At 62.8% G+C, this 27,891-nt stretch overlaps 13 protein-coding genes across 13 annotated transcripts in view; 8 read left to right on the top strand and 5 right to left on the bottom strand.

The window, feature by feature from the left end:
- F751_6474 (hypothetical protein) overlaps window positions 1-590 on the top strand; it is a gene marked incomplete at both ends in the record, with an annotated part of 2,066 nt that extends 1,476 nt beyond the window's left edge. The window contains one exon of the mRNA XM_011403702.1: window positions 1-590. This exon is cut by the window's left edge and continues 1,291 nt beyond it. Coding sequence (XP_011402004.1) covers window positions 1-590 — 590 coding nt within the window.
- A 497-nt stretch (window positions 591-1,087) lies between these two features.
- On the bottom strand, window positions 1,088-1,706 carry F751_6475 (hypothetical protein; the record flags this gene model as incomplete). The annotated part of the gene is made up of 3 exons (XM_011403703.1): window positions 1,088-1,295; window positions 1,396-1,486; window positions 1,652-1,706. 3 exons carry the CDS (start codon window positions 1,704-1,706, stop codon window positions 1,088-1,090), a joined length of 354 nt encoding a protein of 117 aa, XP_011402005.1.
- Window positions 1,707-2,683: 977 nt separating this feature from the next.
- F751_6476 (hypothetical protein) lies at window positions 2,684-3,393 on the bottom strand (the record flags this gene model as incomplete). The annotated part of the gene is made up of 3 exons (XM_011403704.1): window positions 2,684-2,951; window positions 3,116-3,195; window positions 3,304-3,393. 3 exons carry the CDS (start codon window positions 3,391-3,393, stop codon window positions 2,684-2,686), a joined length of 438 nt encoding a protein of 145 aa, XP_011402006.1.
- An 826-nt stretch (window positions 3,394-4,219) lies between these two features.
- F751_6477 (hypothetical protein) lies at window positions 4,220-5,250 on the top strand (the record flags this gene model as incomplete). The annotated part of the gene is made up of 3 exons (XM_011403705.1): window positions 4,220-4,366; window positions 4,620-4,729; window positions 4,896-5,250. 3 exons carry the CDS (start codon window positions 4,220-4,222, stop codon window positions 5,248-5,250), a joined length of 612 nt encoding a protein of 203 aa, XP_011402007.1.
- A 522-nt stretch (window positions 5,251-5,772) lies between these two features.
- On the top strand, window positions 5,773-7,077 carry F751_6478 (Glutathione S-transferase DHAR2; the record flags this gene model as incomplete). Its single annotated transcript, XM_011403706.1, has 5 exons — window positions 5,773-5,860; window positions 6,253-6,331; window positions 6,477-6,612; window positions 6,739-6,837; window positions 6,934-7,077. 5 exons carry the CDS (start codon window positions 5,773-5,775, stop codon window positions 7,075-7,077), a joined length of 546 nt encoding a protein of 181 aa, XP_011402008.1.
- Window positions 7,078-7,515: 438 nt separating this feature from the next.
- On the top strand, window positions 7,516-8,903 carry F751_6479 (hypothetical protein; the record flags this gene model as incomplete). The annotated part of the gene is made up of 4 exons (XM_011403707.1): window positions 7,516-7,632; window positions 7,719-7,856; window positions 8,124-8,462; window positions 8,589-8,903. 4 exons carry the CDS (start codon window positions 7,516-7,518, stop codon window positions 8,901-8,903), a joined length of 909 nt encoding a protein of 302 aa, XP_011402009.1.
- A 409-nt stretch (window positions 8,904-9,312) lies between these two features.
- On the bottom strand, window positions 9,313-10,668 carry F751_6480 (putative membrane protein YjcL; the record flags this gene model as incomplete). Its single annotated transcript, XM_011403708.1, has 2 exons — window positions 9,313-10,427; window positions 10,584-10,668. 2 exons carry the CDS (start codon window positions 10,666-10,668, stop codon window positions 9,313-9,315), a joined length of 1,200 nt encoding a protein of 399 aa, XP_011402010.1.
- Window positions 10,669-12,680: 2,012 nt separating this feature from the next.
- On the top strand, window positions 12,681-13,672 carry F751_6481 (hypothetical protein; the record flags this gene model as incomplete). The annotated part of the gene is made up of 2 exons (XM_011403709.1): window positions 12,681-12,942; window positions 13,143-13,672. 2 exons carry the CDS (start codon window positions 12,681-12,683, stop codon window positions 13,670-13,672), a joined length of 792 nt encoding a protein of 263 aa, XP_011402011.1.
- A 1,862-nt stretch (window positions 13,673-15,534) lies between these two features.
- F751_6482 (hypothetical protein) lies at window positions 15,535-16,518 on the top strand (the record flags this gene model as incomplete). The annotated part of the gene is made up of 2 exons (XM_011403710.1): window positions 15,535-15,796; window positions 15,989-16,518. 2 exons carry the CDS (start codon window positions 15,535-15,537, stop codon window positions 16,516-16,518), a joined length of 792 nt encoding a protein of 263 aa, XP_011402012.1.
- A 1,932-nt stretch (window positions 16,519-18,450) lies between these two features.
- On the top strand, window positions 18,451-19,931 carry F751_6483 (hypothetical protein; the record flags this gene model as incomplete). The annotated part of the gene is made up of 4 exons (XM_011403711.1): window positions 18,451-18,474; window positions 18,600-18,640; window positions 18,947-19,209; window positions 19,402-19,931. The coding sequence occupies 4 exons, from the start codon at window positions 18,451-18,453 to the stop codon at window positions 19,929-19,931; spliced, it is 858 nt and encodes a 285-aa protein (XP_011402013.1).
- A 1,210-nt stretch (window positions 19,932-21,141) lies between these two features.
- Window positions 21,142-22,598, bottom strand: F751_6484 (hypothetical protein; the record flags this gene model as incomplete). Its single annotated transcript, XM_011403712.1, has 5 exons — window positions 21,142-21,384; window positions 21,642-21,770; window positions 21,918-22,135; window positions 22,288-22,405; window positions 22,581-22,598. 5 exons carry the CDS (start codon window positions 22,596-22,598, stop codon window positions 21,142-21,144), a joined length of 726 nt encoding a protein of 241 aa, XP_011402014.1.
- A 761-nt stretch (window positions 22,599-23,359) lies between these two features.
- F751_6485 (Methylated-DNA-protein-cysteine methyltransferase) lies at window positions 23,360-23,886 on the top strand (the record flags this gene model as incomplete). Its single annotated transcript, XM_011403713.1, has 2 exons — window positions 23,360-23,530; window positions 23,644-23,886. The coding sequence occupies 2 exons, from the start codon at window positions 23,360-23,362 to the stop codon at window positions 23,884-23,886; spliced, it is 414 nt and encodes a 137-aa protein (XP_011402015.1).
- Window positions 23,887-24,252: 366 nt separating this feature from the next.
- Window positions 24,253-27,868, bottom strand: F751_6486 (Diphthine-ammonia ligase; the record flags this gene model as incomplete). The annotated part of the gene is made up of 10 exons (XM_011403714.1): window positions 24,253-24,594; window positions 24,778-24,784; window positions 24,939-25,531; window positions 25,634-25,864; window positions 26,087-26,252; window positions 26,603-26,718; window positions 26,977-27,201; window positions 27,442-27,525; window positions 27,700-27,754; window positions 27,846-27,868. The coding sequence occupies 10 exons, from the start codon at window positions 27,866-27,868 to the stop codon at window positions 24,253-24,255; spliced, it is 1,842 nt and encodes a 613-aa protein (XP_011402016.1).
- Between the last annotated feature and the right edge of the window lie 23 nt (window positions 27,869-27,891).

Here is a 27,891-nt window from a genome sequence, read left to right on the forward strand (position 1 = left end):
ACGAAGTTATTACGCGCAGGCCGGTCCCCACCAGTCAAACGGCGCCCCCGCGCGGGCCTTCGTCCCCGGCCACGCCCCTGCGGCACCCCGGCCCCTCGCCGGGGGCCGGGCGCCCGGCGCCCCACGGCCCCCCCACGCAGCAGCAGCGTGCGCCTCAGGCGCAGCGGCCCCAGCCCCCGACAGGCGTAAGCCATCGCCCGGTGCCCGTGCCCGCTCGCCCGTATCCCGGCCAGGCTGCAGGCGCGAGGCCGCCGGCCAGCGCTGGGCCCGGGCCCGTGGCATCCCACGCCCCGGCGCCCGCCCGCCCGGCCCCGGCGCCCGCCCAGCCGGCGCCCACCCCCGCAGCGCGCCCCGCCCCGGCGCCCGTGCAACCCGTTTCCGCTGCGACTGCCGCCGACGAGGGTGAGTATCAGGTGGCGGGGGAGGTGGGGCGCGGCGAGGATGGGAGTGCGCGGCGATTCTCGAGGCCGGTGGGGCCCTGCACCGTGCCCTCCCCAGCATGGGACCCATTCCCGACCCGCTGGCCTTGGCTGCATGGCCTCCCATGTTCACCACCCCTCGTCCAAACTCGGCAGGCGAGAAGAAGCTGACCAAGGCAGCGCGCGCCAAGCTGCGCAAGAAGCTCCGCGACGGCAAGATTACCAAGTGATGGACCCCCCTGGGCGCCAGGTGCTCCTGGGAGTCCATGCGAGCGGTGGCATGTCCTGCTCCCCAAGCACACGCCTGCTGGCACTGCGTGCCTCCCGCCATCGGTGTCATGATTCCTGTGCACTGGGCCTTCAGGCCAATCAGCGAGCGGTTGGTGGGCAGGGATTCAAAGGGCTACCATGCCTCCTCGTCGTCCAGAACCACCCTCCATCCAGCGGCCAGCGGCACCCCTGGCGCTTGTCCCTCTGGGATCTCGGGGCGACCACGCCCCCTGTCTTGACACAGGGTGACAGCGGCGGGGCCGATGCAGCACCAGGCCCCCTCTCCCCAGCTCCCCACTCTGAGTCGCGCCAGGTGACGCTGCGCTTCTGCGTCCAACTGCAGGGGTGACGAGACGGGGTTGCGGTGTGCGGGGCAGTTTGACACCATGACGGGTGGTTCAAGCAGCGATGGTGCCAGCATGGCGGAGCATGCCACCGGTTGCAAACAAGTACCTTTTCCACATCGGAAATACCCCTGGCCCTGTCTCGCCTACCAGGAGTGTGGTGCATGTGAAGTCCAGGCCCAGCCACTGACGGCTGGGCTTCAGGTCTGGGAGGCTGCGCCCCAGCTCAGCAAGCTCCATGCATTCCAGCTCTGCCGGTGCCCTGCGGTGAGGCAGGCTCAGCGAGATCGGGGTGTGCTCCATGCGTATCATTCTGAGCGTATGATTGAGTGGCATGCTCCCGCTGCAGGGACCAGGCGCACCTCAGGCAAGCCGCGTCGCCGCTGGTGCACTCGGCGATGGCCTCTAGGTCTCCCATGTTGGTCACCAGGGTCAGCAGGTAGAGCTGCCACTCTGTGGCAATGGGGGAGCCAGATGGGCGAGGGCAGCATGACAGCTGGGAATGCACGGGGCAATATCACGACCATTGTATGCCTGACGCCCTGGGAGTGCGTCACACTGCACCATGGGCACGTAAAAGGCACTGCAACCTTCCAGCCGCACACACCAGAGCCATACCTGCATCGCGGGTGCACTCCCTGTAGCTGGTCAGGCGGCGGCCCATCAGGCCCATGGAGCCCCAGCCCCCCGCCGGGGTAGGGTGCAGGATGTGCCCTGCATGGCGCACGGAGAGGATTTGATTGAGATGAAGCACGTGGGGTGCAGATGGCCGAGCTCGCAGGATCCAGCTGCTCCGGGTGACAAATCTGCGGGCTCATCTTCCACCTGAAAGTCTGCCATCAGGGTGAAAGGCTAGGTGGGCAGTGCCCTCCAGCCGTAGGGAGCCGGGTTGGAGACTGCTGGGTGGCAGGAGGACGTCGTCGTGCCTCCCTGGGTCGAGGCTGCTTGGTACCAGCTGGGCAGGAGGCCCTGCACCCTGCTCGGTGACAGGCAGGGGGTCCTGAGGGTCACCACCCACGCAGCGCCGCTTCCAGTTTACCACCAAGGGGGCTGCGGGGTTGGATCGTTTCTCGGGCGGCGGGGGGCATGTCTCCTCGCCAAGGGGCCCTGCCGCCGGTGCAGGAGCGAGCAGGGCCTCCTCTGCGACGGTGTGATCCCCCGACGGCAGCGCCGCGGTATGTCTCCTACTTTGCCAGGGACTGATCGCAAAGTAAGCGCTTTGCTGGTTCCGGGATCTGGCCAGGGGCATTGCCAGGCTCCACGGAAACCCTAGAGGCGAGGTACCGCAGCGACGTCAACATGCAAGCTGTCGCGATGCTTATGCACGGGTGATTATCAACGCGAATTCCACTGAAATGTAGTCGTGCCTGGATCGAGGAGTATTCCGTGCGGCGATCAGGTTTGTGCCTCGCAAGCTTCTCGCCAAGGGGTTTAAGCTAGGCGATTGACGCGCCCTCCCCAGTGAAGATGCATCCTCTTTTGGCGGCTTAGTTGGATGAGTAGACGTTGCAGGAGGAAATTTAGGTTTACCGCCGCCCAGTCCTCCGAGTCCAGTTAACTGTGGCTTAGTGGAGACTGAAGCCTGCCCGCTGACGGGAGAAAGCTGTGTGCTTTACATGTGCAGCAACGAGCAACCAACGTGGCCAGCCATCATCGCTGCTCCGCGAGGACAGGCTTGTTGACTGTGTGGCTCGGCGTGAAGCTTCCCGGAGCCTTGGCGGCACCATTGTAAGGCTTCCCGCTTCCACCCGATCCATTGCCCTTGTAGTTGTTGTTGTACTGCCGCGGCTGCTGGGTTGCCCCATTGTCAAAGTCGTCAGCGAAGATGTCGTCCAGGCTGCCGAACAGGTCAGTGAAGACTGAGGGGCCTTGAAGGCCAGCCATAGGCTTCTGCGCCCTGCTTCCATACTGCCGCACTCTGCATAGGGATGAGACAAAAGAGATGTGAGCCTTTGCCGCGAGGACAGGGCAGAGTGGCTGAAATGGCACTCTGTGTCGGATACTTGTGCAGGGGTATGCATGATAGCAAGCACAGCAATGCCACCCCTGATGCGTGCACTTCAACTCAGTCCGTCACCTCACCGCTTTGCCCGCAGCTGATTCTCCCTGTTCTTCCGCTTCTTGGCCTCCACCTTGTTCTCGAAGCGACGCCTGCGCCGCACCTGCACCCATGCACGCACAGGTTGAGACGGTCAGTACTCAAGACACGCTCCTTGGATGTAGAACCTGATGGAATCCCCAAACCCCCCTTTCCATCGAGACATCCCTACCTCCTGCACGAGTCCCGTGTTCATGACTTCCCGCTTGAATCGCTTGAGTGCGATATCCTGCGGCTCCTCGCTGCCGACGACAATCTGCATCGGGCCCGGATCGGGGTCTGGGTCATCTCGTTCTAGCTTCCAAAGAAGCGTGCTCCACCGCATACGCATCGGATGCCATCCTCCTCCACGCCAGGCCCGCTTTCGAGCTCAAGAGCTTACCTCCACTTGGAAAGTGTGCCTGCTCTTCATGACCGTCGTCTCCTTGGATCGGGAGCTGAAGAAGGGCTGGGGTCTCCGTGCCTGGGCCGGTGGCCGCAGGCTCAGCCCCGCGAAAGCGGAATTCAGGCTCGTCAACATGTTTGAGGTCTTCCTCAAGTTGAAGTTGAGGAGAGTGGTGGTGGCCCACTTTTCCAGATGTGCTTCCAAGCTTGCAACACTGAAGGTGCCAAGATAAGGAGCGACGCGAGAAAGGCGGGAAGCAGCAGGCTTCGGGCCACATGGACGCACACACCGCACCGTACTTGAGCTCCCAGGCATGAGGCCCGCAGGCTTCAACAGGGATACGGCTCACTGGAGTTATCCATTGACCTGGCATTCTCTCATTTCCAGCCCGCTCATGACCGTCGCACTGTGCCTGATGGATTCGTGGCGCAGTTGACGGAACCAAGCTTCCTTCCAGTTCTCGGAGCATTCCATGCCCGGGTCGTCATGCCTGATACACCCCCAGCATAGCTGCCCCATTTCATTCAGATCTGGCTCTTCCACCCTGCAAGTCCGCACCACATCACAGGGGCGCTGGAGGGCCCGGTGGTTCCCCTTTGCCGCCGTCGCAGGATCATTTCCCCCGTGGTCCCTGGGGCCCACTGCACCCCAGCCATGCGGTCGCTGCCTGGATGATAAGTTCCTTCAGCGGATCGGAGCGCTGATGCGGAGGCTGAGGACCGGTACGCTGCAGGACTGGGCTGCTGCGCCCACCCTCGCCAGCGTCCCCTTCACCCTGGCTTTGCGCACCTCAGCGGGGCCCTCCCTCAGGAGATCTGGACCCAGCCTTCTGTCACCGTCCCTGCTCCCAGTGAGAAGCGTTGTGGTTGGGAAAGGAAGAATTGGGAGGTGGGTGGGGAGGTCTTGCTGGGGCCTGGTGTGGCATGGCTGGCCCTCCACGTACCGGGAAGCCTCCATGCCAAGAGGCCTGTCCCCGACCCTCGACAATGGGCACAAGTCGCTGAGCCTTGGGGCATGTGTGGCCAGGAGTCCATCTCAAAGACTTTCATTCAGCAGGAAGGGAGTGTGTCGTCCAACACCACCCTCCGCCTCGCGTGATGTAGTTGTGGCTGGCCCTGCTCATCGCCGCCATCATCGCGGCGATCCTGCGAGCGCGTTGGAAGGCAGTCCACAGCTGCCGGGCCTGCAAGGGGTTTGGCATCCAGAGGCACGTGTACGGAGTGAGGCTGGGTGCCAGGGTGTGCGGGAATGACCCCGCGGCGGCAGCATGAGCCTGCACCCCCCCGATCGCACACCCCCGATGGGCAGGCTTGCACCCTGCGCCGGGCACGCCCAGCCGGTCCGCCCTTCAGGCCAGCCACCCCGCCCCACACCAGCAGGTGCAAGCTGTGCGACGGGCGCGGCGTGGTGGGGTGGGAGGGCAAGATGTCCCACGAGGAGCCCTGCCCCCTCTGCCTGGGCCGCCGCTTCACCTCCTGCCCCTGCTGCGGGGGCCTGGGGGGAGCGCGGCCCCTGTTTGCGCACACCCTGCGCCGGGGATCGCACCCCTGGGCCAGCCTGGTGAGCCTGACGCGGCGGCTGCGGGGCATTCAGCCCAACAGGGAGCCGCAGGCGAGGCGGGTGAGCGTGACCAAGGTGGACCCGGCTACCGTGCAGGCGGAGTGCAAGGCGGCGGCCGACAAGGCCATGGGCGAGAGCATCAAGAAGCTGGCGTCGGACATCATCACGGACTGAAGAGGCTGCCGCCATGCGCGGCTGGGGGCGGGTGGCGGATGGGGCACTCCCCGGATCCAAGCCTGATCTTGCAGGGGTTCCCGGCTGGCGCAAGCCTCTGTTGAATCAGTTGAGTGCCGAGGATGCCAAGGCCTTGATTGCACTGCAATTTCATGCTCTGCAGCATGCTCACTCCACGTGATGGTGCTTGCAGTGGGATGGACAAAATGATCGGTATCCACCCACGAAACCGACCGACTCGCCCAAAGACTTTCGAGTTTCTCCATGGAGAAGTCATGTCATATCCACTTCATGATGCGAAGGAGGTTGGGCTGAGGGAGGGACAGGCAGCTTCGCGATAGTGTGTGATTCCACGAAGCTTTTCCCATTGTGCAAGCACATTCCGGTGCTCGATTCGGTCCTGCCAGTCCACCCAGTTCCGACATTATGAGGCCGATGCTGAACATCCACGCCTCCGTCCGCCCGACGCCATCTCCCTTGCTGAGTTCAAGGAGGCAGTTCTTGACGGTTGCAGCCAAGGCCATGGCCGGCAAGGAGCGATTCGAGGTTGCCGTCAAGGGGCTGCCCAAGGATGGGGCGAAGAGCTCATTCGAGGGCAAACTCGGCGACTGTGAGTTTGGGTAACAATTGTTCAAGTGGACACCTGTCAGAGCGTATGTATGCTGTTGGGGCAATCGGATCATCGACCAGGATCTCAGGGTAGGCTTCCCTGCTCGCGCGCAGGCCCCTTCACACATCGAGTGCTGTTGACTCTGGAAGAGAAGCAAATTCCGTATGTCAAGCACTACGTCAACACCCATGACAAGCCGGAGTGGTATGTAGAGCTCTGTGATGAGCAGGTCTCTAGGGGCTTGAAGATTGTTTCCCCTGGGCATTAGGGGTGTTTCTTTCATCAGAGCGCCGGCCAACTCCTAGCTTCCAAGCTGTGCAGGTTGAGCGAGGCTCATCCTGAGAAGAAGGTGCCTGCTGTAAAGGACCTGAACTCCAATAAATGGATTGCAGATTCAGCAGCCATTGTGGACTACATCGAGGACGAGATCCCTGAGCCCCCTCTTGGAAAGTCCGGCGACAGCAAGAACGTGTGAGTTGTTGCTAGAGAAAGATTAATGTCGAGGAGGTTGGGACTCTGGTAAAGAACGCAGGGACTCTGGCAGAGATTGCAAATCATGCCGGCAACTGGCTGGGAGGCATTGCTGTTGAAATCAGCCGTCCCCTCCACACTGCAGGGGTGAGGGCCTCTTCCCAGCTTTTGTGAGTTACTTGCAGAGCTTTGACAAGGCTGAAGAGAAGGAGAAGCGATCATATCTCAGGACCAAGCTGCAGGAGATTGACACCTTCCTACAGGCAGGGGGGGGTGCAGATGTGGGAAACAGGGAGGGGCAGTGGATTTGGACAGTGCACACCCCTCGGTGCACTGTACAGTCGGTGACTCGTTCACTGACAGCAGTCGTTGGTTCATCAATGGATTTTGTATACCATGGCTTGCAGAGCCACAAGCCCTACATTCATGGCAAGTCGGTAGGACCCAACGACCTTGAGCTGGCTCCAAAAATCCACCATGTCCAGCTGGTCACCAAGCAGTTTAAGGTGCGACAACAGGCTGTTGATGCAGGGTCTGGCGTCAGGTCTGAGGTGTCTAGGTTGTTGGGATGGTGTCCAATCTCTCCCCCGTCCATGCTCTAGGACTGGGATGTGTACACTGCCTTCCCCGCGATTGGCGAATACGCTGGGGCCATGCAGAATCGCCAGAGCTGGAAGAATACAAAGTATGAGGACGGACTGGTGATTCAGGAGTGGGGCGACAAAGTGAAGAGCTTCAAGGGCTAATATACTCATTGAAAGGTGTATAACGCCATGTTTGGAATCGGGCAATGTAGAATGGGGACGATAGCTTGTCAGACCCAATGATGAGGGGTCATGATACGTGTTTCTGCCGTGCAAAGATCGTCTGTACATAGAGTTGGGACTGACCCTGCTGGAGCTCGGTGCTGGCTTGGGGAGGAATCTGACGGTCGGGTTGGATGGCGTCATGCCCCCGCGTGATCTACCCCTGGCGCGCGCAATGTTTGTTACTCCCGGCGCTTCATTAGGTGCCCGTAAACAAGCAGGAAGAACTCATATTTGTTTGCTTGGACTTGGGTGGCCCATCACGGCGCGGGGCGGCAGCATTGGGCTGCACCGGGAGAGCCGGCACCCACAAAGAATACTGATAGGCGCACCCTGGGGTGGTGGAGGGGACTCCCTCCCTGCCCGCCCCGGCCCCTCATGCTTCTTGCAAAGGGCGCCAGCCCCTTTGATGCCCCCTCCACCGCCAACCTTCCGTCTGCCCCGGACAGCTCCCCTCAAGCGACGGCCCCGGCGGGCCTCAGCTTCCCCATCATGGTGGGTCCGGGATTGGCGCCCGCATCCCAGGGCCGCACATCTTTCACCGGAGTCTGACCATAACTGCCCACCGTCCCTCCCCGCAGTCCACCGGCATAACCAGGGCCGTGCCAAGGGGCCAGCATGCCAGCTCCCTGTCGGCTGCCATGGTCCTGCCAGCCCCTCAGCGAGCAGCCAGCCTCCCTCCCCCCGGGCCCGAGCGGAAGGAGGTCGTGGTGCCGCGCGTGAGTGCCTGGGTCGTGGATGTCGGGCTGGGATCATCACGCTGTGATCGGGGGGCTCCACTTGCCGAATGCCGTCCTGGCTGCGCTGCGAGCATCCGCCCCGTGTGCGCTATTTTAGAGTGTCAAGCCCCAGTGGTGCATGTATCGTGCCTGTGTCAGGTTTTTTGAGTGCGGGGCACCTCGCCGGGCTGCGCTTCACTGACCCCCGCCCCTCCCCTGCCTCCCCGCCCCCTCAACCTCGGCCTCCTCACTGGCCCCACCCCGCAGGTCAGCCCGCAGGCAAGACTGGGGTCGTCCAGCCCTGGCCCCACCCCGCACGTCAGCCCGCAGGCAAGACTGGGGTCGTCCAGCCCCAGCCCCCGGTGGTCCCCCTCCAAGTCCGCCGCGGCGGACATCCCCCTCCCTGCCGCGCCCGCCGCGGCAGCGCGCTGGACGCCCAAGCCCCCCCGCCCCAGCCCGCGCCACCGTGCGAGGGGCGGCGTCGACGACGACGCCGACAGCTGGGCCTCCACCTCGGACGACGAGTTGAGCTCCTCCGAGGAGGACAGCGTGCGCGCGCGCGTCTGCGCGGCGCGGGCCCTGCTCCTGCGCGCCAGCTCGGCGCCGGTGGGGCAGGGCGTCGCGGCGGCGCAGGACACCGCGCTCAGCCCCAGCTTCCGGGACGCCTGGCTGGCGGAGGCTGGGCGGGGCGCGCCGCGGGGGGGGAGCGAGGCGGCGCGGCCAGACTCCGAGGTGCCCGCCGGCGTGGTCTGGGGCCTGGCCGACGCGGAGCCGGCGCAAGATGCCATCCGGCTCGGCGGCGAGGACGCCCCGGCACCCGCGGGGCCCTCGACGCCCGTGCCTGGAGCGGCGAGCGGGGGCAGTCCGCCGTCGCACGGGGCCGCAGGGGCGGGCTCGGACCCGGCCGCGACGCAGGGCAGCCCCCGCGCGCGGGCGCATGAGGAGTGGCAGGGCCAGTACGCCGCGTGGCAGGAGTCCTTTGCCGCCTGGCGGCTGGCCATGTCGGACTGGGCCGCCGAGCACGGCGACGGCCGTGCCGTGGCCTGACGCACGGCCCGCGCCCCGCGAGCTGCGCACTTTGTGGAGGGTGGCCGCCGGCCCCCGCCGTGGTCCCGGTCAGGGGATGGACGTTCAGGGGGCAGCCGAACGTACGCCTGCCCACCCCGGAGCCTTGACCCGACGTGCACCCACCTTGACAGCACTGCCTCGCATGGGAACTCAACATGTCGCCCACAGGGTCAGAACTGCCCGCTCCTGCTCCGCTCTTCCCGCACTCTACTCTCCATACCTGACTGCGCGTGCTGCACTGATCTGTATTTAGTATCTCCAGGCCCGTCTTACTTCAAGGTAGCACGACAGTCTTGTGGCGGGGTTGGGTAAGGAGGGGGGATGGGCGTCGTCAGCGTGCCCTTCCCGATGGACCCTCCCTTCCTCTTAAACAATTGCTGGCTGGGGCTCACATGCGGGCGTACACCACCACCATGCCCAGACCGATGAAGGTGGCGATGGCATAGCCGAAGATGCCCACCAGCAGCGCCGGCAGCACTGCGGAGGGCCAGCCCTTGGCCGCGGCCATGGCGGCAGCAGTGGTGGGCCCGCCCACATTGGCGTTGCTAGCCAGCACCGTCTCCTTGCGGCTAAACCCCGCGGTGCGCTCCAGCAGCAGGACCCCCGCCATGTGCGCGGCGACGCTAACAGCGGACCAGGCGAGCAGGGCCGGGCCGGCGGCCGCCACAGCCGCCACGTCGCCGCTGGCGCCGACAGCGGCGAAGAAGATCTGCATGAGTAGGCCGGCCAGGACCTCCCCCGGGTGCACCAGCGCGCGCAGCGCGCGCGGCGCGGCGGTGGCCGCCGCCACCGATAGCAGCGTGATGGCCGGGATGGCGGCGCCATGTCGGCCCGCCGCCGCGGCCGCCGCGCTGCCGGCGTAGCACAGCGCGCACGCCGCGGCCAGCGCAGTGGCCGCGCCCTTGAGCGTCACGGGGTGCGCCGCGCGCTCGGCGGCGCGGGGGGAGGGCAGCGCGTCGCCGGCGGCGTTGCGCGCCGCCGGCTCCGGCGGCGCGCGCCGCGCCAGTGCGTAGATGGCCAGGAAGTAGAGCGTGACCACCAGGTCGTCGGCGGCCAGCGCCGCGGCGCGCGTGGCAGGGGCCATGCCCACCATCTCCGCCACGGCCACGTAGTTGACGCTGCCGCCGATGTGGCGCGCGGTCAGCGCGGCGGCGGCCAGCGGGCCGTCGCGTCCCAGGGCGCGCAGCGGGCACAGCGCGTAGGCCAGCAGGCCGCCGGCGATGGTGGCCACCGACCCGCCCAGGAACACGACCAGCAGGCGGCCGGTGTCGCGCAGGATGCAGCGCAGGTCTGCGCCAAACAGGAGCAGCGGGATGGCCAGGGGTAGGAGGTAGCCGTTCACCGTGCCGTACACGGCGGGGGAGTGGGAGGGCAGCACGCGCGTCGCGCTGCACAGCAGTCCTGCCAGCGTGGCCATGAGGGGGGCGGTCAGGGTCGCGCCCCAGGGAGTGCCCTCCGCCCACAGCGACGCAGCGCCGATGGCGGACAGCGCGCTCCACATGCCTGTGGCGAGGGGGGACAATGGTGCTGGGAAGGGTTTGGGGGGCGGGGATGGAAAGGGAAGATAAGGGGGTTGTGAGAGGAGAGTCTAGGAGTGGGGTGTGGCGCGTGGGTGATGCCAGAAACCAAGCAGGCGCATGGGACGAGCTGCCACCGCACCCCATGTGCTGCCGCCCAGGAGGGTGCCGCTGGACACAGCCAGTGCTGGGGCGGGCAGGCCTCGACGCTCCCCTTGTGGCCGCATGAGTGGCGGTGCCAGCCTGCCATGCCTGCTCCCGAGCACGCTCGGCGCGGGGCGCCCGTCAGGCACATGCCCGCAGGGTCGGGGAGGGGACACTTGGTGGCATGGTGGGGCGGGCCGACACCCCTGGAGGCGCGCACAGCACGGGCGCATGGCCCATAAATGACCGTGTGGAGCGCGAACATATGGTATCGTGGGGAGTACGTCCAGCTGTTCCGTGCACCGGTAGCCCGGGGTCGGATCCCTCCCATGGCTGTCGTACGCCAGATGCTCGTCGGTATCGTGGACATGGGTGGTCCAGCCGCTTATGCTACAATCATACAAGGGTCGCTAATGGGATGTGGACCTCTCATTCAAGTCCCTGGTTGAGAGAGTCACAGTTGACAGATGTCTGGGATGCAAACAGACAACCCATCCTGACATGAAAGCGTCTTAGATTTTGAAACCCCATGCTTATGGGAACGCTTGCCCACAGCCAGTCCCCTACATGCCACCGTCCCTTCCACTTTCAGCCCCTGGACCGGGCTAAGCGCACAATGAAGTGTGGCTAACGCTCGCGCCTTGTTCGGCTGGCCTAGCTTCCTTCCTGTACAGTTGAAGGACCTGGGCACGAGCTTTTCATGATGGGTATGCATGGTAGAGGGCGGGTGGTGCACGTAAAGGAACGCGAGGAATGTCAACGTCAAGTTGGAGTCAACAGGTCACAAAGCAGGGTGCCTGGTGCTTCCGCCTGGTGGGTTTGAAGCATCCATGCCAAGACTAGGCTACTATGTGGCGACGCATGTCTCGACACGAGCTGTACTCAGCCTGATAGAACTGGATCTTCTTTACCTGCTTTTGATGCAGCTTAATCTTCACGACTAAGCACCATGTGGCACGACCGGTCTACATCTCGGACGTCGACTCTTGCAATCGCTTGATGAACTCCACATTGCAGCCGAACGATACCAAGGGGTCGATTTGTAGTTATCAAGCACCCAATTCGCGACGCTCAAATTGAAGCGGACCAGCTACTGGTCCGAACTATGGGGGACACAGGGCAAACACAATGTGGCCGCCAAGATCAGCCTGTCAATGCCTGCTCGGCACGGGGTGGAAGGCAGGGAAAGGCGTAGATCTTCATGGGAGAAATCATTTTGGGAATGCATCCTGCAAGAATGCAGCAAGCATGTGTCTTGACACGTTGCAGGGACTCCTGACCGGAGGGTGTTTACTGTCGGGAAAACGTGGCACCGTACCGCATTCTGAACGATGGACGCGCGATCTCGCGAGGAACGGAGGCTATCCTTCATTCACTGACCCCCTTCCAACATCATAAATCAACGTGTCTACTTCGTTTGATTCGCATCAGGATTTATGAACAACAACCCCTTGTGTGTTTGGCCTCACTGGAAAGAAACTTATCTTTGCCATAGGTTCCCGAGGGATATCGCCTCACCTCACTGAAACACTCGTGCGTTCCAATCCGCTTAATCTCCCACTTGAAATAGCATGCGTGCGACTATAGTCCTCTCTGCCTTGTTGCTGGCGATTGGCCCAGTCTCCCTGGCTGCGGTAAGTCGTCTGGCGAACTCTAGGGATGTCCGGGTGCCGCCCGGAGCAGTGGGCAATCGTACTGGTATGACCAGTCTCCTTGCTTCCTCGCTCACGGGCTTCGCATCATTGCAATGCAGGCCGAATGCAAGTCTTCATTCTTCAGCCTACCCACCGCGAGGTGTGCGATGGAAACAGAACGTGCAGGGCCACCATGTCCCTGCATGGATTCTGTTTGCAAGCCCTCCCTGACTGTATGGTAACATCAATCTCTGTACCCCTCTCGCAGTGTGGATGGTCAGCTGTTCTTGATCTCGGAGAAGAGCGGCCCAGCATTCTGCCGGTGAGACATTGAGCGGGAGGGGCGCCCCGTGGCTCACACATTCCCCCGAGTGAAAGACTACAAGCTTTCAGAATGCAGCTGCACTAATTACTGTTCCCAGACAGTGCCAGGCCCAACCCCTCCGCTCTCCATTCACAGCATGAAGGGCTTCCCGAGGGGAGTCGTTACATCCCTGCCTGACACCCCCGATCAGCTGCCCAAGCATCTCAATGGCTTGGACATCCATATCCTTGACATCGCTGCCATGAGCATCTGCGATGGCACCTGCGACCTGGCCCTCGGCGTCGAGTGTGTCCCCAAGGGGGAGGACAACTGCGGCTTTGACGGCAAGCTCAACATTGGCAACAACAACACGGGAATGAGCAATGAGGGCAACAACAATGTCGGACAACACAATCTTGGTGCGCGCTGTGATGCAGGGAGGGCTCACACTCTCCAAAATCACAGGGCCGCCTGCCAACCCCCTCACCCCTGCTGTGAAGCCCTTCCCCACAATGCTCCCTGCTCTCCCGAGGGACAGCCTGCTTGCCTCCGCCCTTGCCCTGTCAGATGCACTGCGCGCCCCCCCTCACCTGTGCCTCCCCACCACACCACCCCTCAGGCTCCAACAATGTCGGAGACAAGAATGTTGGCAACAACAATGTTGGCACCAAGAGGTTCTGCCACAACCTGCGCCGGGATGGAGACAGGTGCACTCTGGACATGCTGAGGACTGCAGACACTCTGGAGCTGAAGACCGACCCCACCCCACCTGCCCCCGAGAGCTCACCATCTCCACCAACTCCAAAGCTCTCCCCAGGCCAGACAGCACCCCCCCCACCCTCGCACGCGCTGGTCATCACCAGCGCCTCGTGCTTCAAGGCCAACGACAGGCAGTCCAGGTGCCAGGTGCTCCTCACGACGGCACAGGCACTGAAGGACCTCGAGCTGACCTTCCAGGACGATATCAGGCCGGACGCGTATGCTGCGTGCCTCCCTGTGGGTCTGAACATCAAGTGCGAGGCCATGACCTGGGGTGACTACAGCAGCGGGAAGGTCAACGCCATGGGGCACACGCTGTCCAATCAAGTCCTTCAGGCCGACAACGCCATCCGCATCACCAGTGTCCCTGCGCCCCCTCCTCCTGCCTAGAACCACGGCACTCTGACTTTGTGTCCAATGCATACATGCGCTCCTGTAGCTCTTTCAAGGGCACTCGATGATCCTACACCATTTCTGGTGTGTGACCAATCTACTCCACCTCCTATGCCTTAATGTCAGCAGCCGTGTCATCCGTAATGCATGGGACACAGGAGCCACCCAGATCTGACCCGCCCCTTGCTGCCTCTCCTGATCTGGCTTGGACATGCATGGAGCCTGAGACCCAAGGAGTGCCACTGCTTTACCCCTTGTAGACAGTGACAGCACACCACCACTGCCTCTGCGCGACATCCCAGGCAATCCTCCCCCATCACCAGAGGGTCAGCAGGGGCTCAGGTAAGCATTCCAGACACCGACGACTGCGATCTCCCTCATCAAGGGAAGGGGACGCTGGGAGGAGCGCGACCCAGTAAACAAGACCCTGACAGAAGCTGCACCGCTTGTGATCTTCGCTTGGAAGGTCGAGACCAGCTCTCAGGAGCGGCACGTCAACCGCAGAGCATGCCGTGTTTGAACCCATCTCGAGAGGGAGAGTGTCAAGAGGCGACAGACTGCTCCAGCAGGCAGATGAAAGCCAGGATGACCTTGACATTGCTGTGAGTACCATTGTTTGTTAACATCTAGGCAAGAATCTAGGCGAGCAGTGTGGGGGGGAGGCATCTGGGGCCTGGGGAGGCTAAGGATGAGAGGAGTCCTCGGCGGCTCTCAGGGGCCCAGTGTGGGACACCGGGCAGGACCGATGTGTGACGCCCGCGTTATATCGCCCTTATGATCGATGCGATACCGATTGTATGATTTTTAACAGAAAAACCTGCCTCGTGCGATGTTTTTGCAACCCCGACTGGCCACAGCAAGGCCTCGTGAAGTGCGGCTTGTAGGTCCGGCCTGACCGGGGCCCTCGCAAGGCCATCCAACGACAATTTGCATCTCATTCCTTGCACCACATGCGTCGGCTGAGGTTGCTCCAGACTAGGCGGTTAGCATTGTCCCGGGATGACCGCACTGGGTCTCCTCGAGCCAGACCTCGCCCGGTCAGGAAAACGTGGCACCGCACCTCTCTCAAGGTAGGCGGTCGCCGGACCCGCGGTCTCCGGGCCGCGGGCAAACGTACTTGAATATAACCTTCACTCATCAGCCCATTTCAAGCATCACGACTCCTCGAACTCATCCTCTGATACTCAAATCATATCGCTGGGCATCAACACCCTGTGTGTTCTGTTTTGCCCGATAGGAGTTCATCGTCGCCACTGGTTCCCGAGGCACCTCGTCTCACCGCAGTAACACACCTGCTCATTCCAGCATCAACTTCATCACCCAATTGAAATATCATGCGTGCGGCTATATTCCTCTCTGCCTTCTTGCTGGCGCTTTGCTCAGTCTCCCTGGCTGCGGTGAGTTTCCGCGACGCATTGAGCCGGAGGATGTCCGGGTGTCGCCCGGAGCAGTGGTCAACCGTACAGGCATGCCCAGTGTCCTTTTCCTCGCTCATGGGCTTCGCACCGTTGCCATGCAGGCCGAATGCAAGTCTTCGTTCTTCAGCCTACCCACCGCGAGGTATGCGATGGAAGCAGAACGTGCAGGCCCACCATGCACCTGTAAGGATCCTGGTTTCAAGCCCTCCCTGCCTACAAAGTAACATCGAACTCCTCAAACCCCTCGCAGTGTGGATGGTGAGCTGTACTTGATCTCGGAGAAAAGCGGCCCAGCATTCTGCCGGTGAGACATTGAGCGGGAGGGACGCCCCGTGGCTCACACTCACCATTGCTGGGAGATACGATCCCAAGGCATGCACCTGCACCAATAACTGCACCCATACCGTGACAGGCCCAACCCCTCCGCTCCCCATCCACAGCATGAGAGGCTTCCCGAGGGGAGTGGTTACATCCTTGTTCGACACCCCCGATCAGCTGCCCAAGTATCTCAATGGCCTGGACATCCACATCCTTGACATTGCATCCATGACCATCTGCGATGGCAAGTGCGACCTGGCCCTCCTCGTCGAGTGTGTCCCGGAGGGGGAGGACAACTGCAACCGTGACGGCAAGCTCAACGTCGGCAACAACAACAAGGGCATGCGCAACACTGGCAACAACAACGTCGGGGAGCACAACCTCGGTGCGTGCTGTGGTGCAGATGGGCGCGCCGACTCCAGTTTGCCGGGTGGCTTGCTCTCTCCCTGGTGTTCCCTGTGAAGGCCTCAGCCACCATGCCCCCTTCACACTCCCAAGGGCCAGTCTGTCTGCCAGCGCCCCCTCTGCCAATCCAGGCCTGCTACTCACCCTGTCCCTCGCCCCACCCCCATCCCAGGCTCCAACAACGTCGGCGACGGTAATGTTGGCAACAACAACGTTGGCTCCAAGAGGTTCTGCCACAACCTGCGCCAGGACAACGAGAAGTGCTCCCTGGACATGCTGAGGACGGCGGACACGGTGGAGCTGAAGACCGACCCCAACCCCCCGGCGCCCCCGGCACCCAAGATCTCGCCGGCGCCAGTCCTGCCCCCAGGCCAGATGGCACCCCCCCCACCCTCACATGACCTGGTCATCGCCAGCGCCATCAGCTACAAGCTCAACGACAAGCAGACCGGGTACCAGGTGTACGTCACCGCCGCACAGCCGATGAAAAACATCCAGCTGACCTTCCAGGACGGTGACCGGCCGGATGCGTACGGCACGTGCCTCCCTGTGGGTCTGAACATCAAGTGCGAGGCCATGACCTGGGGTGACTACAGCGACGGCAGGGTGATCGCGGCGGGGCAAACGCTGTCCAACCAATACATCCACGCTGACAATGCCATCCACATCACCCGTGCACCTGCTCCCCCCTCCACCGCCTAGAACCATGAACGACGGTTTGACATGACCAATACGTACATGCACTTCTGCAGCACCACATAAAGTCACTCCCTTTCTTGATACAGTCTCACTCAGCCCCTATTCTTGCTGAAATGCCATGAGCAGCAATGTTGCCTGTAACATGCTGAATATATTAGTGCTGGGGGTGAGGCTGGAACTCCACTCGACAAGCCACGTGACACATGCACTCCCCTGCATGTCATGCCCATCCTCTTGAACGTCGGCACCACAGTCCAACTGCCCTCAGGAGGCCAGTCTTGGGGACGCACTGCAATATCTGCATGCCACCAGGAGCCGTCTGCACCACTTTCTTGGCCTCTGCAGCGTAAATGTCAGTGCGAGAGCACGGGTCGAGATCTGTGAGACCCTGAGTCCGATGCAAAGACGGGCTGTTGGGAGTGCAAACACATGGGCAGCTCATGCGCCCTGGGGCGCTCGAAGAACAGCTGCAGCGGCAATATGGTGCCGGATCCACGTCCAGATGTTGGCCATGCAGCGCACTCCTCTGCCCCTGCATGGGCTGGAAGCAGCCTGCACCTGGCGGAGTGGCGGTTTCTGATCTGGCCACGGGTTGCTTGCAGTGACATCATGCACAGGCCCTGCGAGGGTTAGCTGTGGATGGTGGACCTTGCGCTGGACTTCCGTGAGCTGAGCAAGGGAAGGGTGTAGAGGGGCAGCAGCGAGGACGAAGGAATATTCGTTGACAAAGGGAACAGGCCTGCGCTGATGTAGCCTGTACCATTGAAATAGAGGGGGGGGGGTTCAATTTCAAGAAACGGGGATCCTAGTTTGCATGTCCCTGTCTGATATGCTTCGTGCCCCTACTCTCAGAGTTGATGCCCTCAGGCCGGTGCTCCCCATCATGCAGGCATGTGGCTAGAGGCGTAAGGGACCGTGCATCCTCTTTTAATACTTGACATGAATGAGGGAGATGATTTGGGGAATCGTGCTGCCCTCAAGACCTCTGCTGGGGGGTTCCAGAACAAACCGATGTTCCATGCATGCTGAGAACGATGCGCATCCCCAATTGTGGGATGAGCACATCCCCAGAAGGCATCTACAAGGGATGCTTAGAAGCTACCTGCAAGATGATGGACTGTCTCCCACATTGAAGCAAGCACTTCTGGCCCCACCCTGTGAAGATTGATGTACCTCCTTTGATGGGAAAAGGGTTCCCCTCTCCCCAATTCGCAAAGAAAACGAATTACTTCTCTTGAAAATAAAGGAAAGGTTAGGTGAGTCAGGGCGGCCAGTTGACGGCTTCTTCGATGGGTGGCTCACAGGTCATTGACTCAGATATTGGGATGTATCATGGCCAACTCGCAGCAAGATCCACAGCGCGGGTTCAACCCGCGACACTACGGACGCGGGACATCGCACAGCCAAGAAGAGGGAAGTGGATGTTGTATTGGGTGTCAAAGAGAGTTGCAGCTAGGGGTGGGTGGGCAGTGTCTCGACTGCAGAAGGATCGAAGGATCATACGGTGGAAGCCGCAAGCTTACAACAAACCTGCACAAAACCCAGCAACAGGTTCCTACCTACAACAACGCACGGTAGGACGGACTAGTTATGTTGTCAGGTGATTCAGATCCTTTTCTTGACCCCTCAACCACGAAACATGGAGCGAGCGACAGGTGTCCCAAACCGGGAGAGCCGCGACCCAAAGGAAAACCGCACGGGCAAGCCTCCACTTGGCAAGCACGAGCCTCCAGACTACGAGTGCCTCACCAGAACCTCAGGAGCACTCCCAATAGTTAATTTTCAGCAATTTTGTAACACATTAAAGGGGGACATCGACAAACTGAAGTTAAGCACCCCTGCTTACAACAGCGCAACTTGCGCGCAGCTTGATCAAAGTCGCGAGATCTTCTCACGATGCGTTCGCTGGTCATCATCGCACTTATGGTGTCGGCCATGAGCTCATTGTCCTTGGCTGCGGTGAGTGTCCCCGATGCACTAGGTCCAACGTGTCTGGGTGCTGTCCGGCGGTTTTTGACAACTGTGCAACGCATGCCGAGCTACCCAATCAAATTCCTCACCCTCACTGCCTCGATCACCTGCAGACGGAGTGCAACTCCACCTTCATCGCCCTGCCAACCGCAAGGTGTGCAGTATAAGCGCAGGGTGGAGGGTCCGCCTCCTACTTGCATGACACCACATGACAGGCCCTTCTGAACTTTAGTCATACGGGATCCCTCCTCACTCCTTTCCAAGTGTGGATGGTGAGCTCTTCTTCGTCTCGGAGACGAGCGGTCCAGCTTTTTGCAGGTGAGTTGCGATGTAGGGAAGGGGCATCATGGCCAGCTCTCCAATTGAGAGAAAGGGTGTAGGTTCATGGTACGCCTTTCCATAAAAGCGACAAGGACCAAGGTGTCAGGACATGCCCGGTCACCACAATCCCCCTTCAAAGAGCAAAAGGCTTCCCGAAGGCGGTAACGACGGTCCTGAGGGACACCCAGGTCGAGCTGCCCGGGCGTCTTCCCGGAGTGGACATCCACATCCTGGACATAGCCAGCATGGCCGCCTGCGACGGTGCCTGCGACATGCTCCTCCTGGTCGAGTGCATCCCACATGAGCAGCACGAGTGCGAATGGGATGCCCGCTACAACAAGGGCCTGAACAACACGGGGCGCTACAACAAGGGCAACGCGAACCTTGGGAATGAGAACTTTGGTGCGTGCAGGGGTGCAGGCCAGGTCCAGCATGACGTTCAAAAGTAGCCTGCACCTGTTCTGTTTCCATCGAGGAGGCCCCATGAGTCCACGGGCCCCTGCTCCCTCGCCAGCACCAGTATGCTTGCCTGCGCCGGCTGTCTGCTCAGGCCCACTGGTGACCTCTACCCCTCGCCCCCCTTCCCCACCCCAGGCAACTACAATAATGGAACCAAGAATGTGGGCAACAACAACCATGGCGACAACCTGTTCTGCCACAACTTGGTTCAGGGGGAAGGCGCGTGCGTCCTGGAGATGCTGAGGACACCTCAAACGCTGCGGCTGAAGTCCGATGCAAACCCGCCCGCCCCAGCGAGCCCACCCCCTCCTCCGGCACCGGTGCTGGCCCCAGGGCAACTCGCGCCTCCTCCGCCCTCAGGGCAGATTGTCATCGACGGAGCGTACTGCTACGACATCGGCGACGAGCGGTCCAGGTGCCAGGTGTTCCTCACTACGGTGCTGCTGCTGAAGAACATCTGGGTGACCTTCCAGGAGGATCTCCGACCAGACATGTCCCTCAAATGCATCCCGGCTGGTCTCCACGCAAGGTGCGAGGCCACTCTCCCAGCAGACTACGGCAGGGGGACGGTCACCGCCATGGGACGCACGCTGTCCAATCAGATCATCTGGGCAGACGGTGCCGTAAGAATCAATCCTGTCCCTGCTCCCCAACTTTCTGCCTAGTCTCTCGATACCCAAGCAATTGCATGTTCCCCAATACGTACAAGCATTGATGCACCATCTCCACGGGGTGCATCCAAGCTGCCATTTCCCCCTTTGGTGCAACACCAACCGTCTGTGTATCCACTGGAATGATGTAGGCAGCAGTGTTCGTAGCATGCTGGATGCATGGGTTCCTTGGATGGGGCTGGGGGTTCCCATTGCCTGCTAGTGGACCAGCTGAGTCCTGTAAAGTACATGCTCGACCCTTTAGACATTGGCACCCCCGCCCAACCGCTGAGAATTGGGTCAGCATGGGGGTGCTATGGCATAGCCCCCCCCAGGCCCCAGGCGTCGTGTGCAGAACCTTATGGCCGCCGCAGCGGGAATGTAGGTTTGGGAGCACGGGCAGAGAGTTGTGGCGCACTGAGCCCGATGCAGGGGAGGGCTACTGGGTGAGCTCACGCATGGTTGAGCGGTGGACTCTGTGCGGACACTGCCCTGAGGGTCCTCCGTTCATGTACCGCTTCAGGACATGCAAGGCCAGATCTTGCACTTCCTCTGATGCCCTTGCAGCTCCGTGTTTGATGCCAAGGCCTCACAAACTGCGGCATATAGTACTGTTGACGCGTGATCATGCTCTCGCCTGAGACCATCCTGCAGTGACATCAGAACCAGGAATTTGCACCTCAGCCGAAACCGGGGGTCGACTGTGAGGGGTCTGGTGGCATGCAGCACTGGCTGGGCCACGGTTCAGAGATTGTAGACACCCATAGTCCTTGTAAGCAGCAGGCTCACCATGCCTGAGAGCTTGCCAGAGCAGTTGGCGATTGAGGTAGACACCCACCCAATGTCCGCTTTCTTCACTACGCACGGGCGGAGCATGCTCGTCTGCTCGTGCACCACACTCTTAGTATCTGTGGCTTTTGCATGGGAGGCAGGCATCACCAGCTTGATGCCGGTCGCATCTCATTCTTCCATGTTCTACCATTCCACCGCAAGCTCGCATGCACGGCTGTGAGTGAGTTGCATCACGATGCCCCGCTGCTGCCTCGCATGCCAAGCCCTCAGGCAAGGATCTGCTGCTCTAGTCAGGTCCGCCTGTGCTTTCAGCCTCAGTCCTGAAGGGTCACTCCCAGGTTCAGGGCTCGCCTGCTCACCGAAACCGGACGCTGAGGAATTTCACGCTCGCAATGGCCACGCCCAGCCATTGCCATCGCCATGGCCCTGGTCCTCAGTAGCCCAGCCCGGCCAAGAGGCGCGTGTGCATGGGGCACGGGTCTTGCTTTCCAGAGGCACTCGCCTCCCGGGACAGCTCCTTGAACCAGCCATTCCGCCACTCAAACTCCTTGAGCGCGGTCGGGTAGTTTGCCACGGAGCGCGCGTAGGCGGCCAGTCGCTCCCAGGCGCCGGCCTCCAGCCGAACACCCAACGCCGCGGCCCCGGCGCTGGCCAGCTCCTCCACCAGCTCGGCCGTCTGCGGCAGGGGGGGCTTGCGCCACAGGTGGGCCGGCTGACGACGAGCTCTAAGCTGCGAGGTCCGGCCCGACATGCAGCCACCCTGGCTGCGCGTCCGCACCTCCAATCCCCGACCTCGCCAGACAGGGGGGCCTGGGGGCCCTGCCGCAGCTACCTGGTACTGGTGGAAGCCATCACATGGCCCCCCTCCCCTCCCCCCCACCCCCATGAGACCCCTGCAGCGGGTGGCAGCAACACCCTCCTCCCCACACCTACCTGTTGAGAGTGCACCCTCTCCACCTCGCCCACGCTGCAGCCGCCATGGGTGACTCCGACCAGCATGAATGCCGAGATCCAGACCAATTTCTCCAGCATGGCTTGCAGGAAGGCAGGGCGATCCAGCACCTGGGAGGCAGCGTGGCGGGGACCCGGGGCTCTGCTCCCACGCATGCATGGAGAGAAGCGTGAAGCTTCCCCCTCTCCCCAGCCCCTCTCAACTCCGCATGCGCCTCGCACGCTCCCGCCCAAGCCCTGTTCCAGCCTGGCACGCACCTTGCAGGCCAGGCCCCCTGCAGCCAGCCGCTGCGCCACGGCCTCCGAGTGAGGCCCCCAGACCGAGGTCAGCCCCTCTGGGTTGACGTCGGTCTTCCCATCCACTGGAGTGTCACCAGCCTTGGCCACAGCAAAGTAGACGAGGAGCTGGGTGGCGGAGGCAAGACCCCGCCCCTCCAGCCAGGGCTGCAGCATCCCATTCTGGATGAATACCAGGTCTGAAAGGGGTGTGTGATGGTGTGTACTGGGGAGAGGGGGTGCGGCTTAACAGAGAGGTGTGGGTGGCAACTGCCGCCCAGAAAGTTGAACGCGGGGAATCCCCACCTCAAGCCAGACCATGCCAGAGCCAAGGGTCTGTTCCCTCACACACCGCCGTGCCGGTCCTTGGGCACGCTTTCTATTACGCCCTCCAGAGCGTCGTTGCGGGTGCAGACGATGATGGGGGAGGGCGCATCCTTGGGGAAGCTGGAGCCCCTTTTCAGCAGCACCTGGCACGTGAATGGGGCGGGGAGGTCTGGTGCTTTCTGCTAGATTGCTGGGCGCACTTGCCGTGCAGGGTGGAGAGGGTCGGTAGTGACATGCCATGGACATCTGCTGAGATGCGAGGAACCCCGACCAACACAGGGCAGGGGTGACATCCAAGAGGCCACCCTCGCAGCGCACATCGGAGCCGGGTCCCATGTCGACCAAGGCCTGGCCTATGCGCCCGCCTCCAATGATGGTGATGGCCTGTGGAATGTGTGAGGGCCTCGTCAGTGGCCTGCGGGTGGCTGTACGCTTTGCGAGGAGCAGCAACTAGGTTGCCAGAGAAGCGTTTGGGCGAAAAAAAACATACCTGGGCAGGTGCATCAGCTTTTTTGCCCATGAAGGCTCTCGAGGTCCTCCTGTCCTGACGCGACCTGGCTGAGAGCTGGTTTTGTGGGTGGGTGCAGAAGAGTGCCGGCGCAGTGCGACCCCAGAGAGAGGTAAACTGAGCGGGGGTCGGCAAGAGAGTCCTATGCATCGCGAAATGAAATTCACTTAGATCGAGTGTTGCAATGCCGGCAGCATGGCGTGAGGTGTAGCCTCGCTGGCAGATCACACTGCATCCTTCGGAGCGAACTGATCCAGATCGAGCTCACGCGGATCGGCGGCAGCACGCACCGCACGGAGCCCTGCCTTGCGGGATCTCCCCAAACCCCACAACTGCACAGACCATCTCCATCATATCACACATCAGCTCAAGGCATGTCTGGGAGCGTGACCGCCAGGCTCACCCAAGTGGCGCGGCGTCGTTCCAACTTGATCGTAGGTGCGCTCCTCGTGGGCTTCGTGGGCACCACTTACTTCAACACCATCCGCCGGGTAGGGACCGGCTACGATCTGGAAGCCGAGCTCCAGAGAGAATTGGAGCAGGAAGCAAGGCGGCAGGCGCGTCAAGAACAGGGAAACTGATCGACATGATGGCCCGCGCCCCGAGTGGCGTGTCCGTCGCGGAGGTGAAGCCCAACCGCCCGCCCACGGTCTTCGAGTCGAGGCTGTATGCCGTGTGCAAGAGCATCCCCGAGGGCAAGGTGTCCACCTATGGTGCCATGGCCGCCGTCCTGAAGAGCGCTCCTCGGGCAGTGGGCCAGGTGAGGGTTCAGTGCTGAGGTGCTGGACTGGGAGGACCGAGTCGGCCTGCCGGCAACAAATCAGCTTATTCGAGTTAATGAGCGGGACACCTGGCACTCTGTGCGCCCCGCAGGCCCTGCGTCGGAACCCCTACGCCCCCGCGGTGCCGTGCCACCGTGTCATCGCCGCCAGCCTGGAACTGGGAGGGTTCAGCGGGCAGTGGGGACCCCAGACCCCCAACGTCTGCAAGAAGCGCGCCCTGCTGGAGAAGGAGGGCGTGCTCTTTGACGCCAGGGGGAAGCTGGTGGACGAGAGCCAGTGCCTTGGCGCTGAGGAGCTGGGCCGCGCCTGCCGCGCCGCGGGCTGTGAGGCCTGAGCGCCTCTTGGAGTCTCTTTCTTATCTTGCGGAGGGGGTGTGCTTACAGCGTTTGACCGCAATCCCCCCATCTCCACCTGCATGCACTGCTGTAGATATATGACGTGGCTTGCACACCTTCCTGGCGCCATGCGCTGGGTGGGATGTCGGTATCACTGATTATGCTGGACGGGGGCATGTCTGATTTCGACTTGAGAAGCAGAGTCTTGGGGTCTGACAGGGCTGTACATGGCACTGATTGAAGCAGGACATAGCATCGTTGCCAGAGTCCTGTCAGCCAAGTGCCGCGCGTCTCCTCAATCCGAGCACAGCAAAGCTCCTTGACAGCACTGGCACATCGCCGCCGCTCTCCCTCCACCGCGTCGCTCACAGGCCCCTTGCCGCCCAGAGCTCCAGGACTGCCCCTGCCTCCTCCAGTGCGTGACCCCGGCCGTTGCTCGGCCGGGCCAAGGACAGCCGCGCCACCTGGATGACGGGAACGGCCGCCCCGGCGAGCTCCACGTCCGGCCAAACCCCCGCTTCGCCGACCTCGATGGCATAGATGCGCGCCCAGACGAGGTCGCTCTCCTTCAGTGTGCTGCGACGCAGACCGTCCCGTGCCGCGGTCGCCAGGGCCTCGGCGCCGGCGCGTGTCAGCGGCGCGCCGGCCGGCAGCCAGACCTGCCACTGCGCCATGCGCCCGGGGGAGGCGAGGCCCTGTGCCATGCACTGCGAGGCTGCAAGGGCAGGGATCTCAGAGGGGCCGCCCGAACCCAGGTCCATATTCTCCAGCCGGCGAGCCCAGCTTGTGGACGCGCCCTCCTCGCCACCGCTGCTGCAGCTGCTGCTGCTGCTGCTGTCCTGCTCAGGTCCCAGGACGGCGGAGTCCAGGGCAGTGGGCTGAATCTCCACCAGCACCCTGTAGTTGTGAGATGGGCGGAAGGAGTGATGGGGTGGGAGCGGGAGCCAGCTCCGTGCTCCCTGAGCACTGTGGTTGCAAGTCGGGATCATACACTGCAGATCCCCTGATGTCCCCTTCCACCCGTCGGACCCCGTCATATGTGCCTGCCCACCCTCGCGGAAGCTGGGGCAGGGTGATGTAGGTGATGAGGGGCTGCCAGTGCCGCCGCGGCATCTGGGGCGGCTCCAGGTATGCATCCAATGGCACCGAACCTGTATCCTTGTCGTCTTCTGAAAGCGACGCGCGGCACGTCTGCATCATGCTGCCTGCCTCGTCGACCAACGCTGACGAAGAAGAGGAGGCGCACACCAGTCGCCCACCATCTCGGCCCTCAGGGGCCGAGGCGGGGCCTCCCTCGGCAGTCGGTCCGGTCACTGGTCCGCCCCCCACGCCGCCCTCTGCCCCGCCCGCCGTACCATCATCCTCCGCCCACCCGCTCCGCCCGTCGGCCAGGAAGCCAGCAAGAAGGTCGCCCACCACGCGCACCGGATCCGCAGCGCCCTGCCCCCCCGCCCCCTCCGCCAGAAAGACCGTGGCGCAGAGCAGCGCGGCGTGGAGGCGCGTGGCCTGCGCCACGCCCACCGCCACGCAGGAGGCCAGGCAGCGCGCCGCCTGTGCGCGCAGGCCGCCCCGCACCACTCCCATGCTCCCCGGGTCGAGCCCGATCTGGCCCGCGAAACGCACCAGCCCGGCGTGCGCCACGGCCTGGGCGTAAGGCCCGATGCAGCTGGGTGCCCAGGGGCTGATGCTCTGGACGTGCAGCGTGCGGGGCGCCGGGGCGGCCGTCGCCCCCGCCCGCGCCAGCACCTCCACCAGCAGGCCGGCACCGCGCGGCTGCACCGTGGCGCGCGCTGGCGGGGCCACGACGGGGAGGTGCGCGCCGTACACCGCGTTGGCGGCCGCGAAGGAGGCCATGGCGGGGACGAAGAGGTGCACATACAGCGCCGCGCTCCAGCCGCCAGGGCAGCGCGCCTCCAGCGCGGCGCCGGCGGCTGCCAGGCAGGCGTGCAGGGTGGCGGCGTCGGCGGCCGGGCCGCCCTGTGGTGGAGGCGTTGCGTGCACGGTCAGCGCCAGGTACCCTCCCGTGCACCGAACGGCCAGCGAGACGTCCCTCGCGAGGTGCACGGCGTCCCGAGCCGCCGCCGCGGCGACCGGGTCGGTCGCGGGCGCGCCGACCGGGCGCCAGCTCGCCGGCACCAGGACGACGGGCGCCGCCGCGCAGGCAGCGCCGGCGGCCCCCGCATCCCCCTTGGGCTCGACGTGGAAGGCGGTGGGGTGAAGAACTGCCACGGGGGCCAGGCTGTCGGCGCTGGACACGCGCGCCTCCCAGGCGTCCAGCACGATGCGGCCCCGGGTGAAGGCGGGGCAGTCCAGGGTTAGCGTCTCGTACTCCCCGCCCTCGCCGCAAACATTGCACCCGAACTTTCTGCGGGTGTGTTTTGTTCGGGAGGGGTGGGGGGTGGGGGGGGGAGAGGTGGGGAATCAGGAAGTGGCCGGGCCACTGGAGATCCGCTGGTCTCAGGTGAGCATACTAGGAGGCCCGCCGCGTGGCGCCCGGGCCAGAGGAGTGGCCGAAGAGCACCGGCCTGTGCACCTTGACAGGCCATCCCAAGGGGACAATGTGAGTTTCATCCCTGTCCTTGGGCACACGAGTGTCAGACAGTGCCTTCCTGCCCTGAGCCATGTGTGATGGACATGTTCCCAGTTGCACTAGCATGCGCTGAAGCTGCATGGCACACACCCCACACACCTAAACCCCAACACCACGTGCACTACCTCCTGAGGGCATGCAGCTTCTCCTCCATTTCGGCAAGGGGCGCCCCCAGGTCCTGAGCCACGCTGAGGCCCGCGGCAGCCACCTTGACCAGGACGGCCTCGACCCCGCCGTCGATCTGCGGGAGGGCGCCGGTGCAGGAAGAGAGGTGTCTGACGAAGGGTCCGAGGTGTACGTGTTTGACGGTGGAGGGCAGCAGGTCTCCCAGGACAAGCGCACACAAGTTCACTGCCGACCTGCCTCGTATGGTGAATGACCCCGACACACAAGTCAATGCGGCACCAGCCGCGCACCGCGTCCAACCCCTCCATCAACCACGCATGCGCCGTGGACCGAAGGACGCCCCCCACAAAGCCACTGGCCTCCTGCCACGCACCATCCTCCGCAGCAGGGTGGACTGGGGCTGGTGCCAGAGCGGGGCCAGAGACACCAGGCCGAGGCGGGCGCAGACGTTCTCCACCCGCGTGCGCTGGTAGTCGGAGGCGATGGCGCCGCTGCACACCGCCTGCAGGCCGGGGATTCGGTCCTTGCAGTATGCCAGCAGGCAGGACAGGTCCTCCACCTCGTCACTCTCACAGGCATTGTGCTGGTACACCAGACCCTGGAGGGAGGGTGTGGTGTGGTGTGGGAGCGGCGAGCAGGGGAGGCTGCTGTGCCAATGCACAGCGCTGCGGCTCCTGTGTGGGCCGCACTGCAAGAGGTGGAGCCAAGGGCAACCGGCAATGCCGCCAATCGAAGTGGTGCTGCCAGAACACGCCAAGCTTGCCTGATCCTTGGAGGTGCCCTGGATGCACCGGCGGTACAGGGGGAGCCCCATGCATTGACCAAGGGCAGCAACCACCTGGTGTCCCACGGTCTGGTACATCCAGCTGTCCAGATCGTCGACGCCCTCCTCCATGGGGAGCAGATTGGCCAGGGCAACCACCTGATACTCGTGGGATCGAGGATTGGTCGATAATGGACATGAGATTTGGAAGTTTTTACATGAGCTGGGCATGTGCATCTGGCCCCTTGGTCCTGGGGCCAGCATACGAGCTGCCACCCATCGCCAGGCGTCAAGTGAGCCGAGAGGCCCACTGTCCAACTACCGAACCCTCACCTCGTGGCCAAATCGCGTGACCTCCATGATGGTGAAGCATGAGTCCTTGCCCCCACTGTGAAATCAATACAGGAGGATGAGGATTCTACCGCGACCCTCACCTTGTTAGTATATGAAAGGGACCTGCACACCCTACACACACCCACCTGACGAGGGCCACGACCTTCATCGTGACGCGAGGTGCCTCCTGTA

This window comes from Auxenochlorella protothecoides (assembly GCF_000733215.1).
Source record: "Auxenochlorella protothecoides strain 0710 unplaced genomic scaffold scaffold90, whole genome shotgun sequence".
Lineage (NCBI taxonomy): Eukaryota > Viridiplantae > Chlorophyta > Trebouxiophyceae > Chlorellales > Chlorellaceae > Auxenochlorella > Auxenochlorella protothecoides.